Here is an 18789-nt window from a genome sequence, read left to right on the forward strand (position 1 = left end):
TGCCCCACATGCTGGGGTTACTTCAGCACCAGCTTATATATTAAACCATTGTATCAAAGGCAAGTCATGCTCTGTGAAGAAATGTAACCTCAGGAGAAAGGACAATACCTGTGCCTTTGAGAACACTGAAGGATTCCTGCGTGGCCTGTCACTCTTTGCGCAGGGACTCTTATGCCATAGCCTGAGGAGCAGGTCTTTCTGGTTTTCACTGAGCTGGGGGAAGCTGGAGCAGGGGTGGGATCATCAGTATTTATCCACAAACATCTCAGCAATCTTTCTTTCTTCTCTTTTAAATTCTTCTGGAGGTAACATGGAGAAAGAGCTTCCATGAGGCTCCTCTCAGTCTGAGCTCAACCAAGTCAAGCTGATTTTGGAAGATAAGCTTGCTGTGGCTCTCTGGAAGGGAGGAGGAGAAGAGGAAACAAAGGACTGTGGCTTCACTGCTAGGTTGGGGAGAAGTGTCTTCAAACTGTGGAGCAAGCAGCTGGGAGTGTGGTGTGTGTGATTTCCTGGCTTTTTTTCGTGCTTTGCTTGTTGAATATGGGTTAATGGCATTTGACCATGGTGGTCACCCAGCTACAACTGGAGCTGTGCTTCCATGGGAAGAAACTGAGAGGTTTCACCTGCAAGCTGACCAGGTCAGCGAATGGATTTCTCCCAGAGACGTCCTTCTCCATTGCCTTCCAGATCTTTGTGCCATTCCTCTTGGCTGGTTTGGGCATGGTGGCTGCTGGCCTGTTGATGGATGTTGTTCAAGTACGTATGTGTGATTAAGCAGCTTAGTAGCAAGGGGCTGGTTTGCCTTGGTGACCTTGCATATGCATTTGTAATTCGTGTGTCTAATAAGCATGATTGCCATCGGGTCCTGCCCAGGCTAAAGAGCATCCTCTTTGTGTCAATATGTAGGAAGGGCTCTTCCTAAATCAGGGTGTTTGGCTTTGTATTTAGGGATGGGCGGCTGGACAGACAGTACCCTAGGTACAGTAGAGGAACGGTTCCTCCCATTCTGTGCCCAGCCACGCATTTTGGGGCAACTTGTATGAAGCTGCACCAGGCCACAGTACTGGGATCAAACAGATGCTATAGCATATTCATCTGTTGTACCATATTCATTCTATCCCCCACAGATCACCAGTGAGAAAGTTCCAGGTCAGAGCTGTGGTTAACATGTTCACATTTTGAAGCAAGTTTATCATTTCAGTTCTTGGATACTAGAGGTTATTTTCATTGATTATTCTTTAATCTTGAAGGCACTCAGCTATCCTGGTGATAGGCACAGAATAAGAAAATAAGACTAGAATCTAAACATTTCTGGGCCAGATTCTGATCCCATTTACTTGGGTATAAATTCAGCATAACTCCCTTTGACTTCAGTAGAGTTATGCTGGATTTACACTACTGTGTCCAAGATCAGAATCTGGCCCGTCTAGCTTTCCTTTGTACTGGTGGCGCAAATAGAAACTCAAAATTTGATCTTGTTTGGGTACCTTATGTGGGTGGATTTGCAAATCAGAATGTTGGCACAGCTTCTGCTGCTTTCAGACTGTTATGTACGGTGTTCAAAAGCAAGCTGGAGTTCATAGGATTCTCTGGCACTTGTACCCCAGCAGGAGCCATGTACGGGCACTGCTTTATATTTGGGGGGGGAGTCTTGCTCTGTCACTTGACCAAGGAAAATAATGGTGCAAAGAATGAATTGATTCAAGGGAATATGATGTGAGGAGCAATAAAGAAAGAATGGCTAACTGAAGTAGTGTATCCTGATGCTGAACTATGCCTAACAACCCACCTGTGCTCTGCTCCAAGGCACACACCTACCTTTTAGCCTTACAGGAGCTCCTCTCCTTAACCATCTCCCCTGTGCTATATAATAATACTTAGCACTTACTTATCTGCAGCCTTATCTTTCACAGCAGGATACAGACATTAAAATACTAATCCTCACCAAGTCCTTGTCAAGTAGGTAAATCTTAGGCTTCGTCTACACTAGAAAATTAAGTTGGTTTAACTATGTTGGTCAGAGGTGTGAAAAATCCACACCCCTGAGCGATCCATTTAAGCCGACCTAAGTCCCTCTGTAAGCACTAAGGAAAATTCTTCTGTCGACTACCACCGCTCAAGGAGGTGGATTACGTACGCTGACAGGATGGCTTCTTTTGGCGTAGGTAGTGTCTACACAGAAATGCTATAGCAGCTCAGCTGCAGCATTTTAAGTGTAAACGTTCCCTTAACGTAAAGTGTTAAAATCCTTTGGAGTTGTTGGAAAGCGGGATCCTGTTCAAGAATATTGCTGTACCTTTGTATCTGTCTAGGTAGAAAATATATAACACACACTTGACGCACACATTCCAACATACTGCACACGTGATATAAATACCAGACTCTGTACCTAATATATACTTAATTTATTTACACATTAGGGTCTTGGAAACTTGTACAGGATGGTCCATGCATTAAGCAAAATAACAGGGAAAAGTTTCTAAGTTAATAGGAAGAGAAACCATTGGACAGTGGAATTGACTCCCAGAGGAGGTGTAAGCATCATTGCTGCTACGAATCAAAAATAGCTTAGAGGAGATGTTTCTGCAATAGATTGCAGTGTTGCCGACCCCAAGCATTCAGAAATCATGAGTCAGACCCAAAAACATCATGAGATGACTTAATAATCATGAGATTTCAAAAAATAATATATTTGGGGCGCTTTTTATTTGTGTTCTGGTCTTTGAGCCAGTAAGATTAATGTTTTCTAACTTTTCTCCACAACAATGAGGACTAGAAATTTACATCCTTTTAAAACAGGCTGAGATTTTGATGTATTCATGTGACCCCAAGAGCTGTGGACTTAAGGAAAATACCACAAGACTTGACATGAAATTGTGAGAATTGGTAACATTGAGATTCACCGACCCCAGAGGCCCTTTCTAGCTCTCGTAACTGACTCTGTGCCCCGCCCTTTAGCAGGAGCTGGTCTGACACTGAGAAATCTGTTTTAAAGGATTTCCAGTTACTGCAACAAAGTGCTTTCCAGCATCCCCTTATTTACCCTTGTTAGAGAGATGTGAACACACAGAAACAAGTACCACCTTGATAATGGAAGTGAATGCTGTGTAGTGAGTGTACATGAGTTTACTTACACTGCTCTTGTTTTGCCAAACAGCAGCAGAGTGGCACTGTGCTGGAAGCTCGGACTGGCTATATATAATTTTCAGGGCCCTACCTTGCTGGAAAGGGGCATGTAGAGGCATGTGCCTCCTTCTCTAGTCCTACTGCCAAAAGATTGAGAGGTGAGTTGCCACTCCACTCCATGGAATAGAAGTCTGCATGGAACTCCCAAAAGCACAGGGCCACAAGCAGTTGCTTAACATTGCAACACTCAGGGTATGTCCACACAGCAAGTGGTGGCTCATGGCAGCAAGTCTCAGAGCCTCATCTAATGCTATTTAGCTAAAAACAGCTGTGTAGACATTGCGGCTGAGACTGGAGTTCAGGCTCTGAAGTCTACCCCCTCCCTTGGCATCTGAGCCCGTGCCTGACCATGTACGCCGCTACTTTGAGTGCCATAGCATGAGCCCAAGTCTGTAGACCCGAACTCTGAGACTCGATGTTACGGGCCGCTACTTGCTATGTAGACGTACCCAGAGAGTCTTGCCACTGATTTCAGTGGAGTCAGGATTTCACTACCAATATTTTGCAAGCTGTGAATGAGTGAGGGGAAGAAGGAAGGCAGGTGGAAAGTAAATGCCTCCGTATTGTGGCTGCAAGCACTTTCCCATTTACATGGCTTCCTACAGAAGGCATGGAGGTGGGAAGTGCACCAAGCTATGCTCTCTATTTTTGGCTGCTCTTCGAGATAACTCCTTTATTCCAATTTGCAAGCTTAGCCAGGGAGAGAGGCCACACTGTTTCTTCTGAGCATCAGCTGATCCATGGCGATAACAAGCTGGGGAGAGGAAGTGGCTAGATGCATTCCTGTGGGCCTTTTGCGACTCTAGAAAAGCAGATACAGTCAAATGAACAGCTCCCAAATCAGAGGCTAATGCAGCAGCAAAAAAATACAGTAAATCAACTTCTTTTTTTAACTGCATCCCATTTGCTTTACCAAGTTACCAGCTAAATAATAGCAGAGGGACAGAGGAATTAAAAAGTGTAGGCAAGGGAGAAATGAACTATACAGTCAATTTCAAATTTGAGCTGAGAAGAGTCAATGAAACCTGTTCTGTACTCTGTCACCCCATTGTAAATTTCCTGGAATTGTGCACCCGCCTATTTCAGGGCTGAAGCTGGCACAGTGATAGGTTCCAAATGCTAAATGATAGCACAATCTGAGATATATGCAAATTAATCTATTTGTACTTTAATTTAAACAGAATTTCTATTGAGGCCCAAATCTTCAGCTGGGCTTGACACAACTAGAGGGGCTGTGAAGGTGGTTGTAAATCAGCTTTATGCATCCCCAGTGAGTAGCCTCAAGGCTACTCTAGGATGCCCTGACTGGTAGCAGCCCCTCAGAGTCTGTTCCTCCCTCTGGGGATAACCAGAATGGCTCAGTGCTCTAGTCATGGCCATGATTTGCTCCCTGCGCTGGGGGCGGAGTATGGCTTAGAACTGCTCTGGCTAGACACTTCCACCTACCCCACAGGAATTTGCAGCCAACATGTTGAACCGGCTTCCAGACTGCTTTGCACTGCTAGAGAGGCACCAGCCTTGCAGACTACAGGTTGGTATCTGGCCACTGTGTTACATTAATGTGAGGAATCAAATTTGATCCAGGAGGATTACATTTCAAGCATGAACATTCAGGAATAAAGCTTCTCTTTCATCCTCAGTGAGACACTGTCCACATTATAGCCGTATGCATGAAGTATTCTTCACCGTTGGTTGCTAGTAGCACATGAGATTGTTAGCACTGACAGGGATTTTTATAAAATTATTTGCTTTATGCAATGTATTATGTTTAACTTTTTCTGCTTGGATTAGTTTGGACAGTGAAATGAGGGAGGTCAGTTTTATTTTGGGTTTCTCGTGAGTTTCGCTTCCTAATTTTGTGACATTAACACAGTGTAGGCTTGCGATACTGCAGGGGGATGTTCACGTTCCTCCTAAACCTGTTTTCACTTCACTTGGTGTTGGAGGAATCATGAAAATGTTACTATTCTTAGACTCAGTCCTGAAGTCTTTATTCAGGCATCTCCCCTGCTCCCTCCCAAACACACACACACACACTTGGGCTGCAGTCCTGACCTGCTGCACCCATCTGTTGCTCCAGACCGATTGCCCAATCCTGCTCTGCTAATGCAGCTCAGTACTGAGCTGCCGCGACACCCAGTATTCCAGCCCTGAGCTTCTCCGACAGCACAGGCCAGCTCACTTCAGTTTTGCTCTGACCCCAGTGCAGATGTGAAAGGCCCCCGCCCTGCTTTTGGTCCTGTACGCCTATGAAATGCCACAGAATCTAGCTGGAGTATTCCACCTGGGAAGCTGTCGTCTCTGAGGACTGTTCCTCTATATCACTGGTTTTCAATATTTTTTTCATTTGCGGATCCCTAAAAAATTTCAAGTGGAGGTGCAGACCCCTTTGGAAATCTTAGACATAGTCTGTGGATGCCCAGGTGTCTGCAGACCACAGGTTGAAAATCACTGTTCTGTGTTAACTGGTTTCAATCTTTGTGTTTCATTCAGTTCAGATTGTAAACTCTTTTTGTTCAGTTTATACAGCAGTTTGCACAAGGGGGGCTAGTCCAGTATGGGGCTCCAGGCACTATTGCAGTACAAATTATAATAATTAATACTGCCTTTGGATTCCTGGCATGTTACTAATGAGACTCTCTAATGGGGGGAAAATGAAGTGATCTGAATATTGTGGGTTTTTTTACTTTTTTTTTCATTTTTAATTAATTGTCCATGGACCCACAAAGTAATTCATATAAAAGATACAATATGTAAAGCGAAGCATTGCGAATCATACAAGGCACTCCATTAACTTAGCCTACTTTGGCTTGAAGCCTGCAGGATCCATGCAGGAATCTGAAGAATACAATAGAAACTCAAAAACATATTCGCAAAAAGAAAAGGAGTACTTGTGGCATCTTGGAGACTAACAAATTTATTTGAGCATAAGCTTTCGTGAGCTACAGCTCACTTCATCGGATGCATATTGGTATGACAAACCATGATCCTTAAAGTTGGCCTGCAAAAGAAATTAAACACTTGTGTTTCTGTCCTTTTTTGGCTTCTTTTTATGTATAAAACCTGCAAGCTTGGGGGAGGTGGGGTGGCAGGAGGTAAAGTTATGCCTGTTCTTTACAGGAAGAAGATCAAGTCTGGTCTTTCCTTTTTTTTCTGGAAGACTCACTGGAAGGATCAAATGTGTACTGGAGGGAAGCTTTCTTACCCCTTAATTAAAGAAGGGTGTTTGAATCTTTAACAAATATGTCTTTTCTTTTTTTCTACCCCAAATGTATTTCAGGTGTTTGAGTTAGGTGTTGACAAAATCAAACAAAAGTTAAAGACTTTCAGGTAGTATGACTAGTACGCCTTCCCCACTCATGTTAGCTCTTAACATCCCGTAGCTTATTTTTCCAGGTCATCACTACAGGAGGCTCAGAAGAGATGTTTTGCCCACCACCTTCCTCACTTGCAGTGGGTGTTTATTAAATTAGGTCTATTTGTGGCCTGATTTTCAAAGGTGCTGACTGCCTGCAGATCCCAGTGTCTTCAGCTGGATTAAAGTCTGCTGAGATGCCAGGCCACTGACCTCTGGACAATGGTGTCAGTGGGAGATCCATCCACTTACACCAGGGCTGAATTTGATCCTTGTATTCCTAACTGGCTCCATTGGGCAACAATGAAACTGGAAGCGACATTAGGAGGAACTTTGATAGTCCACCTCAGTTTGTCCCAGAATCAGATTTCCCACAGTAATTGACAAGGGGTCTTGTTGCAGCACTTGGATCAGTTTCAGAATAGCTCTGCAGACTTCAGAACCTTCTGATAAGCTTGTCTGGTGTGTCACTCCTCTCCAAGAGGATCTCCTCTGGCTGCAGCATGACTATCTGTTAACCTCCTGAACATACAGTAGTTCAGTGCATGGCCAGACATTATCTTTAAAGGTATATTCAAATAAGTTGCACATTATTTCTGCATTAGTCACTGAAGCCACAGTAGAATTTCAGAGTTATGAACACCTCGGAAATGGGGGTTGTTCGTAACTCTGAACAAAACATTCTGGTTGTTCTTTTAAAAGTTTACAACTGAATATTGACTTAATACAGCTTTGAAACTTTACTATGCAGAAGAAAAATACTGCTTTCCCTTTATTTTTTTAGTACTTTATATTTAACAGAGTACTGTATCTGCTTCTTCTTTTCTTTTCTTTTTTTGTCTCTGCTACTACCTGATTGCATACTTTTGGTTACAAATGAGGTGTGTGGTTGACTGGTTTGTTCGAAATTCTGGTGTTAGTAACTCTGAGGGTCTACTGTACTTGAGATTTCAGATCGTATAGAATGTCACAGTTTGAAACATCAGCTTCATGTAACTCAACTCCAAAGCAATCATCGGAATATGGGGATTGCCATACTGGTTTAGACCTGCAGTCCATCCAGTTCAGTATCCAGAAACGCAGAGTGGGAAGATGCTTCCAGGAAGGTCTCATCCTAATTCCTAATAGATAGAGATTGTCTTAAGCCCTAAAGCACAAGTATTTTTTATACCCTGTTCAAAATCTCTTTGTCTTGACTGTTGTGACTCTGGATAATAATAGTCATTAATAATATCTCTTATTTGTGTAGTACCTATCTGCCCAAGAGATCAGAGAACACTTTGTAAACTCAAAAATTGTTTCACGCACCATCAGATTACAGCTGCCTCTGAGGTGGAGCACACCAGTTGTTCACAGTGCATGCCTTATGTTTTAGGACAGGAAATGAGCCAGGGAAGGAGAACACATATCTAGGCAAAATGGCATTAGATGAGGTTGACGTTCTTCATGTTGCCTTCCTTTTTAGCACTGGGATGTGTTTCGGACAATTACAGAAGTTTTTATCCTGGTTCCTGCCCTGGTTGGCTTGAAGGGTAACCTTGAAATGACCCTGGCGTCCAGACTCTCTACTGCTGTAAGTGTAAAAGCTTTGGGGGAAGTGCGGGGTTTGAACAGGAAGGAATCCTTTGACCAACAGGTCCTACTTTCACACATGCGCGCACGTGTGTGTGTGTGACCGAGAGAGAGAAACAAAGACCCCATCCTCTTCTGTGTGTGTGTGTGTGAATCAGAGACCCCATCCCCTTCCCTGCTAAGCTGAAACAAGGTGTTTCAGGCGGGGGGAGTGTTAAAAAAGGTTCATCCCGATTCTGCAGCTGGTCGCCTCTTAAAGGATGATTCATCCATATGTGTCCAGTTGCCGGTGGTGGAGGGTGTTGCAAAAATTGAGAGAGACCAAAGAGAACATTGGTTGTACGCACAGTGGCTACCAGTGCTGAGCTGTGGGCTGCACTACTGAGATGTCTCCCCTTATGGCCACTGACCGTTATGGGTACTGACACTTTCCTTCCCATCCCTGGCAGTGAGCTGTCCCAGCAGACCAGCATGTGGATGTCCCTAAGTCCCCACAAGACTTCTTGGGACCGTTAGTAGCTTCGGCAACTTATGGCATGATCTAGCCCCTCTGGCAGCAGCATGATCTGTCCTTTAGGAGTCCTTTTGTTGGTTTGTGGGATGCCCCTACTGCAGGTCTGCCCCTGAGACAGGCCAGGCCACAAAACTGCTTGTAAAGAATAAATAGTAACAAACAGTTCAGCTGTGCTCTGTGCACGAGGTGACAGGTTTTCTCTGCTGAGTCTGACAGTGGGTTGGACTGGAATCTGAGTAGCCTGAAAAAGGAAGATACTATTTGTCATCTATAGCCTGCTTCTTCCTTATTCTGAAGGGTATTTTTTTCCCTTGTGGGAAGAAGGCTGCGTTGTTTTTTTATTGTGTCGTTTCCCTTCAGTTTGCACAGCACAATCACCCCAGTAGTTTCCATCAGCAGCACCAGTAGAGATGGGCCCAGGTGGTTATGGGCTCTGTCAAAGGCCACAGTCAGCCTCCTGTATCTGGCAGAAGTGACTAAACCATGTGACTCTTCTGAGCATATTTCCGTCTCTCGGCAGCACTGAGCTCCTGATGCTGTACGTCAGCATTTTAACAAGCAGGCACCTGAGCTGCGAGCCTGGAATTTGCACACTCGTCTGTAGCACCTGCAGAGGTTGCACTGGGATGTTGGCACTAGGTGGGTGCTCACACGTGGGATCAGCTCCTGCAGACACAGTGCACACAGCTCAGGTACCTGCCTTTGAAAGTCTGGCCCAGCGTGTCTGCTGATATCCTACCCCACCTGCAAGAGACCAGAGCTGAACTCTGGTGCCCTTCAGAGGCTAGGGCAGGGGGATACTCATTAATGAGAGAGGGGGAAGTGAGGAAGACTGGGGACACTGGCTAGCATCTTTCATCATGCTGACGTTCACTTACTCTCTCCTAGAGGGTCCAAGTGAAACCCTCTTGCTGCCAGTGCCACAGGAGTTCTTTCACGTTCTCTTTCACGTTTTCTTTCACGTGCCTTTCACGTTCTCTCTTGATTTCCAGGCTAACACTGGACAGATGGATGATACCCAGGAACAGTGGAAAATGGCCACCTGCAATTTAGCCCTGATTCAGGTAAGCGGCTCCAGCTGGAGCTGGAAAAGGCTCCTTTCTTTTGCTAAACTGCCCTCTCAGGCTGTTCCGTCTCGTTACATTCTATAGTGAGTGTTTGGATGGAATTGGGATTTTCTCTTAGAGGAATTCAGCTGGAGTTTGGCTTTCTGGGGTGCAGTTTCCTGAATGTGGGGTGGAATGATCCCCATGTCTTATTAGTGCCATGCTGGTGGTGATGAAGGGGATCACAGGCTCCTGTGTATGTGTTCAGGGTCACGGACCCCACATGGAACTCTGCCTACCAGCTGATTTTTGCCCAACAGGTACAGGCCACTGTAGTGGGGCTGCTGGCTGCCATAGCCGCTGTCATCCTGGGAGCGATCTCAAAGGGGCACGTGGAGCTGAATCAGGCTGCAGTGCTCTGTGCGAGCAGTGTGACTACAGCATTCATAGCTGCGCTCTCCCTAGGTGAGTCTCGTTAACCCCACCACACCCGGTAATTTGGGCCAGTGAGAAACCACCCTTTCCATGCACATCTGCTCTCCATGGACTGTTTGCTCTTTTCCCATCTGGGACACTGTTCAGTAGCTGACATGAAACGATTTTGGGGTCTTGGTGGAACTTCCAGTGGACAGGCAGCCAAATCCCAAAATATTACTGGATTATTAAAATCACCACCACAAACTGACACCTAGGGAGGCCAAGGACTGAATGCACCATAGAGTGAGAGCTCCCCTCGCACCCCTAGTTAGGAGACAAGATGTGATGGGGTGAGCTTGCCCTGCTTCATCCATGCTGTACCTTTTCTGTGAAGAGAAGACTTCAGTCTCCAGGGAAAGTCCAGAAACCACCTCATCAGCCTCCTCCTGGCACTAGCCAAGGTGGTGCCATCCATCAGTCCAAGAGAAGAATGTTGGATGTGGGGGTTCGCTGTGACTTTGGGGCCTTTTTTGGGTTCCTCATTCATGCACACACATCTGCACAGAATTCTCATGGGTGGTGTCTACTGACTCCTTGAATGCCTTCTTTGAGCTGCGGGTGTTGTCTGCTCTCCTCCGCTCCATGTCCCTTTAAATTCCTTTGTTTTGTGTCTGTGTCCTGCACCCCCGTCCCTTTTCGTTCATTTTTGTCCCATGATCTGTTGATTTCTGGGTTCTGTGGCCTCTCTCATACCCAAAGGGTGGGCCATTCATTTGCTCTGCCCCCCGTGCCAGTCCTCAAACAGCTGGCGCCATCCATCCGCTCTAAACTCTCACACACATTTTTGTTTTAAAGACAGAAAAGAAATTCAGTGTGTTCCCAGTGCTCTGAAAGTTCAGACACTCCTCCCCCACTGGGATTTTCTTCAGACCAGTTAGGGCTGGGGCTCATTCCTACTGCAGGGCAGCAGCAAGGGGTGCTCTATGTTAAAAGCACCATTCTTCAGAGGAGTCCCTTCCTGTTTCTCCCTGGTGGCCAATCATATATCATTTTGAAGACCCCAGGGAAGATCTTTGAGCAGATCCAAAGCCCAGTGTTCCAGCCAGCCAGTAAATGCAGTTCACTGATTAACACACATAAGTGCCATCCAAAAGCTTTGGGTGCTCCATCTTGCAGTAAGACTGCCTGTAACACTCAGGGCTGAGTGTGAGTGACGACTAAGTGCAGAGTGGGTGTTGTAATCACCGTGCTGCCAGGACGTGCAGTAAATTGGTACCACACTGCAAAATGCCCTGGGTTATCTGAAGCATCCAATGAAGTGAGCTGTAGCTCACGAAAGCTTATGCTCAAATAAATTGGTTAGTCTCTAAGGTGCCACAAGTACTCCTTTTCTTTTTGTGAAGTATAAAGGGTACTTCATGCATACACGCACTGCTCTTTTACAGCATCTCTCACACACACACACTTCTCTCTAAGAGCATGTCGATCTAGGGAAATATGGTATGCTTTTGATAAGGGATGGGAAATGGCTGTCAAAGCTGTCCCTTTCCTCACGGAAGGTCAATGGTAGATTAGTATGATCGAGTGTTTAAAGCATGGGGATGGGAGTCAGCACTCTTGAGTTCTGTTCCTGGCTACAGATTCACTTTTTGAACTTGGACAAATCACTTCATTTCTCTATCTGCATGGCCCTCTCTGTGAAATGAAGATAATCAGAGCTGAGTTCTTGGCAGGCCGTTCCACAATGATGTCATTATAAGGAGGGTCTGGTTAAAGGGAAAAGTAGGAATTCACACATCTGCCACAAGAGAGCAGCATGACATCCTTATTAGTGACTGAGTGGGCAGCAATGTGTTGTGTATCTCGGGTTGCCCAACCCTCCAGGATTGTCCTGGAGTCTCCAGGAATTAAAGCTTAATCTTTAATTAAAGATTGTCATATGACGAAACCTTCAGGAATACATCCAGCTAAAATCGGCAACCCTATGCAGTAGCCTTGCACACATGGCGTCGTCTAAGAAAAAGAGGATAAGTCAGAGCGTACAGATGTTCCTAGGCCAGAGTCCAAGAACAACAGAGGTGCGTGTGATGAGGAGCACTAGACAACTTCTCAGAAGTTTATAAAAATAAAAGCTGTGAGGTTAACCTCTGTTCCTCCAAAGAATTGACTGGATGTAAAAAGGAAGGACTTTGCTGACACACATTCAGCTAATGTTAAGGTCTTTCCTAGCTACGGTGACAAGTTGCTGTTGTGTGGACATGTGTAGTTAAGGAAGCAGGTCGTGTTTGTGCATCGAAGGGAGCCAGGTGATTTGTGTCATGGGGGGAAGGTGTTTTGGGGGTGCATTGTGTGCACGTGTTAGAGGGGAGGGGCTAGTGTGTGCATGTGTGAGAGCTGTTGTCTGGAGGTGTGGTGTTCGGAAGAATGGAGTATGTTCCAGGCACACATGGAGATTCAGCACTCGCAGGCCTTTGTGAGCAGACACAGGTTTCTGAGCCAGAGAGTGTTCTCCTTTCCTGGCCTGCGTCCCCCATGCCATGCCAACGGTGGTCAGCAGGGTGCCTCGGGGCAGTGGCAGAGGACAGAATGCCATGGGAGGCTCGAAGGACATTGGATCTGGGCTTGTTTTGGAGGCTGGAGATCAGCTACTGCCCTGAACAGTCACAAAACACTCAAGTCAGGCTGATAAACGTGTCTGTCAGTTGACTTGCCCACAGATAAGAGTTTTGTCTGATCTCTGCCAAGGTCTCATTTTCCCAAAAATGAACTGTTGCTGCTGCTGTGACATTTTGCTGCGCTCTGTTCTGGTTTGCACTGCTGTAGCAGGACGCTCTCTTGTTCTCAGAGTCTGACTCTCACCTGGCCTTTGGGGTTTCTATTAATAAGCCAAAATTCCATCCTCACCAACCAGCAGGAGACTGTGCCCCAGATCCTGACCTGCAGCTGAATTTTGCTTAGCCCACCTCAGGATGGGGGGGTGTACGTGGCTAGAAGCTACTTTTATACCCCCTTGATCCTGAAGCTGTCCAGCCTCCAGGCCACATTGTAAATTAGAGCAGCCCAGAGAGCTGTGGTCCCCAAGCAGCTGTTCTGGCAGCCAGGGATCGCTGGGGGAAACGGATGCCCAGCCAAGACCCTTATGCTGGGGACGTGGAGCTGGTTTGTGACCTGCAGTGGCAGCCCCATGCCACTTAAGAATTCAAAAGCAAGTAAAAAAACTGAATAATACTGAATGCTGTTCTGGAAAATGCCTTTGGGCTGTGGAATCTAGATGTGACCCCAGAGAATGGCACCTCTCTAGTCCCCTGCTACTTCTGCCTGGTCTTGAGTACGCACTGTGTGCATAGCTATGAATGTGCTTTGTTCCTGGTCCCACTTCAGGCCAGTAGAGACTATCTGGCAGGGATGAAAGCATCTACATTTGGGCCATTCAGTGCTTTCTGCACTGAGCCGTGGTGTTTGCTTTGTTGTGTATGGGCCCGTGGCAGAGCCATGTTCTTCAGTACAGTGAGAACACTGGGCCCATTTCCTGAGTGTGACCAAACTCCACTTGGATGCTGCACCAAGTGATGGGCAAAGGCAACTTTAAGCCACCATGGGCCATCCCGGAACCAGGGCAGCCATTGGCACAGTGTGGAGCAATGGTGCCAACACAAAAAACAGCATCATCCTCTGTGTCTGAACCCCTGGTCTGTGTCTTCTCTAGGTCTAGTGATGATCGGTGTGATCATCGGTGCGAGGAAGGTGGGGATAAACCCAGACAACGTCGCCACTCCTATAGCAGCGAGCCTTGGAGATTTGATAACCCTTTCTCTGCTAGCAGGAATCAGCAGCACCCTCTTTAAATACATAGGTAAGGTACATAGCAGAGTCTCTGCGGCTCAGCTGTCGGGGAAGCCTCCTGCTAGGGAGAGCTGTTCAGTTGTGGAAGGGAAGCATCCACAGTCCTGGAAATGTTGAAGCTAGACTGGACACAGCATTACAACAGGGAGTGGTCTTGTAGGGCTGTGGAGGTGGGAGATAGAGATGGAAAAGGCTTTGTAGGTAAGTCCTATGACTGTCCGGTCTATTGTAAGGGTTTTGGGACCATTCAGTGGAATGGAAATAATGTTGTCCAGTGGTTAGAGCAGAAGACTGGGATTCAGGACACCTCGGTTCTAGTCTTGCATCTGTCACTAACTCACTGCAACACTGGCCGAGTCACTTATGCTCTCTTTGCCTTTGCACCCCCACATGTAAATGGGAATAATGCTCCCCACCTCATAAGGCTATTGTGAGGCTTAGCTGATGTCTCCGGTCCTCTGGGAGCACAAAGCATTATCATCATCTTGGAATGGGGGAGAGAATATATTCTCCTAAGAGACCCTCTTTAGGCCGGTGCTGTGACTGCTGTGTTAACCATGCTCTGAGGGTATGTCTACACAGCAGCTAGACACCCGCGGCTGATCCGTGCCATCCGACTCGGGCTCTCGAGGCTCGAGCTGCGTGGCTGTTTCACTGCTTTGTAGACGTCTGGGCTCAGGCTCTAGGACCCTGCAAGGTGGGAGGGAGTCTACACAGCAATGAAATGGCCCCGCAGCCCGAGCCCTGAATGCCTGAGTCAGCTGGCCTGGGCCAGCCACAGGTGTTTCTTTGCTGTGTAGCCATAATCCTAGAGGTGACAAATGGGCTAAAAACCTTGGCACGTGAACTGCTTCTCCTATATGAGCCTGGAAAATGCACAGTACATTTTTGGAACTGGGGAGAAATGTGATTTATGCTTTAATTGATGTTTGAAAATAGCTAAGCAAAGTACCATGGGCCTGACCTAGAAAGAGAAAAGGTTCAGGGCTGGGTTGTTTTTTTTAAACAACGTCTGTTGAGGATGTTTTTAAAAAATGAAAAGTTTGTAACAATTAAACCCAAAGTTTCACTGAAAACTGAGAGCAGAAATGGTGAGAGAGACAGCTTTTTCCTATTCCAATAACTTATTCCACATGCCTACAAATAGGAGAACAATTGAATCCATATCCCAGAGAGAAAGAGGCTGGGGGAGGTCCAATAGTCCTTTCATTCTAGTTCTCCTATGCTTCAGAAATGTATTTATTCAGTGTGCAGTTCCCCAAGATGCCATGCCATCTACCTACACAAAACTGGCTTGGCCTTCTGCATCTCCACGTCCAGTAATCTCTCTCCGGGACTGCATTCTGGAGTAAGATGATAACATATACCCTAGTGTACAAATACAGTAATGAGCAGCCGTGAATTTAGGGGGCTATCATTGCAGTTGAGTAGTCTGGCTGGAGAGGGCATAAATTCTGCTGGAGTTTTATTCAGCAGTGCTCTGGCAGAGGATTGGTTACGTTGTGTCAGTCACTAGTGTGACATCACCCAATTGGTGGGTTTTCATAATTCCCAGGTTTCCAAACTCTTCTGTATTTCAGTGGAGGTGAGAGGGAAGTGGGATAGGGTGTGTGACCCTGCCTTGATCAGAGAAGTATATTCCCTTAAGGACACTGAGTCATGGAAGGCCCAGAATGTTACATGCCTTTGAAAGTTACATTTTCCCCTGGAGGTATAATGCTCTCGTTCCAGTACAGTGTTTTATAATCTTTTAAAATCAACATGTCTCCTTCCAGTTCTAAATACTTCGGGGCTGATTACACCACCCTTCCTCGCGCTGAATAGTATTTCACTCAACAAGTAATAATCAATGGACTGCTTGCTTAGTAAGATACTACTCCTGAGTAAGGGTGACAGAACTGGGTCCAAAGGCCTGACATACAGATTCTAAAGGGAATCTTTCCATTGATTACAGTGGGCCTTGGATCGTATGTGATAGATGTGAACATCCTGTATGTGTGGGGTTTAAAATTAAGCTAATTGCCAAATGCCCAAAAGAGCAAGGGGATACTTGGCATCTGACTCGGTTGGATGTCCCATCGTGCGTCTTTGCTTCCTGTCCTAGCTGGCTTGAGGGGGTGCTATGCACTGTTAAACAGCTGCCATTTGCACCCCAGAAGAGGCTGCATTTCAGTGGTGGGTGAAGTGCACTATGATAAGTACCTCCCTGTGTAAAAAAGCTTTCATAATGATAAGATACTATTCTAAGGCCTGGTCTACACTATGGGGGGGATCAATCTAAGATACGCCACTTCAGCTACGAGAATAGCGTAGCTGAAGTTGACGTATCTTAGATCGACGTAGAATCACTTACTTCGCGTCCTCGCGGTGCGGGATCGACGGCCGCCGCTCCCCCCGTCGACTCCGCTTCCACCTCTCGCCCTGGTGGAGTTCTGGAGTCTACAGCAGAGCGATCGAGGATCGATTTATCGCGTCTACACTAGACGCGATAAATCAATCCCCGATAGATCGATCACCACCCGCCGATCCGGCGGGTAGTGTCGACGTGGCCTAAGAAAGTTAATCGTGTCTTACATGCATTTTCCCAAACATATTGTCAGGACCTTAGGTTAGAAATGTATCAAGCTTGCGTTATATATTGGAATACCTGCAAAACCTATGTTTTACCATGCCCAGCTTTGGACTTAATACAGAGAGCAGATGGAGAAGCCCTATAGACAAATTATTAGTATCTCAAAAGGCCTGGCACAATCCCCATCTCTTGAAGATGTTTCTGGTGCTGAGTCATGTTTGTTTTCTTGTAGGGCAGCATTTTTTAAGAGCCATTGGCTTCTGAAGGTCGTTTCAAGGTTATGCTGCTGCCAAAGGGAAATGTAGCTAAAGAAATGAACGTAAACCAGCAAGTAAAAATCCTGCCCCTCAGCTGTCTGATGTATGGAGCATCAGAAAACAGCAGTTGTCCATCTAGTCTGCTGCCCTGGCATCAGCAACAGCCAGTGCCAGATGGTTCAGAGGAAGGGGTGAGATGCCCCCTCATGTCTATTTATGGCATAAGTTGCCCACAGGAAAACATTCTTCTTAGCCCCAGCGAGTTAGTGGTTGACTTATCCCTGAAATAAAAGGGTTTATATCCCATATACATTTCTATCCAGTCTAATGAAATGGTGTGGACGTCGTGATTCATATCTATCTAACTTGATTTGAATCCTCCTAATCTCTTGGCCTTTGTACTTTCCTGTGCCGGTGAGTTTCGGAGGTGAATTATGGACTGTGGGGGGAAAAAAATATCCTGGATGATGTGATTTATATCTTGCAACATGAAGACTTCAGTCCCAAGCAGTGCTTCCTTTCTTTCAGTCAGTCAGGAATGTAATGGTGGTGTCCAGTCAGATTTTACACTCTTATGCAGTTGGAGGCATGTAAATCGCATTTAACTTTGAATTTCTTTTCCATGCCAGATGTGAAATACCTTTCGCCTTTGATCTGCGCTGTGTTTGTTATCATGATTCCTCTTTGGGTTGCTATTGCCAAGCAAAGTCCATCTATTGCTGAGGTCCTGAAGTCTGGATGGCAGCCGGTGATTGTTGCAATGAGCATCAGCAGGTAAACCTAGGAACCACCCTTCTCACTCCACACCCTGCGAACATCTTTTTCTCTTTCAGGGAATAACAGTCAGCCTAACTGAAGGTCCAGGACAGTGCCCCCCCCCCAAAAAAAAATATTCTGCCTGTCTGAGATTCCAGTGATGATTTATAGTGACATGGTTTTAAATTCTCTGGTCTCAGGACCTGTCATCGTTAGAGGCGCTTTGATGGATCAGTGTGTTCCATAAAACAAACACATCTGCTGCATAGTCAAATACAACCTGTATAGCTGTCATTATTATTGGTGTTGTGGTAGCACTTAGAAACCCCAGTCGCGGATCAAGACCCCATTGTGTTAGGTGCTGTACTAACACAGAACAAAAAGAACAGTTAGTCCTTGTCTCAGTCTCTGTATTCTGCGCCTGGTAACAGATGATAGGTAATAAGCTTTTATTTTGTGTCATTTTTAACAGCATTGGTGGGCTGATCTTGGACAAAACTGTAACTGACCCAAACTTCGAAGGCATGGCAGTTTTTACACCTGTGATTAATGGTAGGTTGAGGGGGCTTATGTTTTTGTCCTTTCACCTCCAGAGGGCTGGGTTCACTTGCCAGCTTATGTTACCAAAGAAACTGAGACTGATGGTCTCGTCTGGTTTTTGCTTTATCCACATCACACATTGCAGAACAATTGGCACTTTCAGGTTACGTCTGCCGTGCAGTCAGAGGTGTGATTACAGCTTGTATAGATATACCCAGACTAGCTGTAATCTAGCTAGTGTGGCTAAAAATAGCAGTGAAGACGCAGTGGCATGGGCTGTACAAGCCCAGAACCCTAGGTATCTGCTCATGCTCCTAGCTTGCTCTGCGGTCTCTGCGAATCACTGCTATTTTGAGCCATGCTAGCTAGGTGAAAACTCGTGTGAGTATGCCAAACTGAGCTGCAGTTGTACCTCTGATTCCAGTGTAGACGTATCCTCAGATCGGGAGAGGCTCTGGAGTGGAATAGCAGGGTGAGCTGCAGGTCAGGACTGAGCAGAGCTGTGGGGAGGAAGCCTGCATAACCCCAGCTGACTACATCTGCTGTTAGCCTGTCTACACCACAATTAGACACCTGCAACTGACGATGCCAGCTGATTTGGGCTCTTGGAGCTCAACTAAGGGGCTCTTTAATTGCAGTGTAGACATTTGGGCTCAGGTTGGAGTCCAGGTTCTGGGTCCCTGTGAGGTGGAAGGGTCCCAAGGCTTGAGCTGCAGCCTTAGCCCAAACGT

General features: G+C 46.1%; 1 protein-coding gene across 4 annotated transcripts in view; it reads left to right on the forward strand.

Annotated features, from left to right (window-relative positions):
- Positions 1-18789, forward strand: part of SLC41A3 (solute carrier family 41 member 3) — a 36212-nt gene that overhangs the window by 8882 nt on the left and 8541 nt on the right. For 2 of the 4 annotated variants that reach the window (XM_048859526.2, XM_075130299.1), the window contains 6 exons: positions 8007-8114; positions 9620-9691; positions 9994-10138; positions 13797-13943; positions 17392-17536; positions 17991-18070. In XM_048859526.2, coding sequence (XP_048715483.2) covers positions 8007-8114; positions 9620-9691; positions 9994-10138; positions 13797-13943; positions 17392-17536; positions 17991-18070 — 697 coding nt within the window. Of the gene's footprint in view, positions 1-2; positions 757-8006; positions 8115-9619; positions 9692-9993; positions 10139-13796; positions 13944-17391; positions 17537-17990; positions 18071-18789 lie in introns of those variants that run through there. The other 2 variants (XM_048859527.2, XM_075130298.1) reach the window with 2 other exon arrangements.

The sequence above is a fragment of the Caretta caretta genome, chromosome 7 (assembly GCF_965140235.1).
Source record: "Caretta caretta isolate rCarCar2 chromosome 7, rCarCar1.hap1, whole genome shotgun sequence".
Lineage (NCBI taxonomy): Eukaryota > Metazoa > Chordata > Testudines > Cheloniidae > Caretta > Caretta caretta.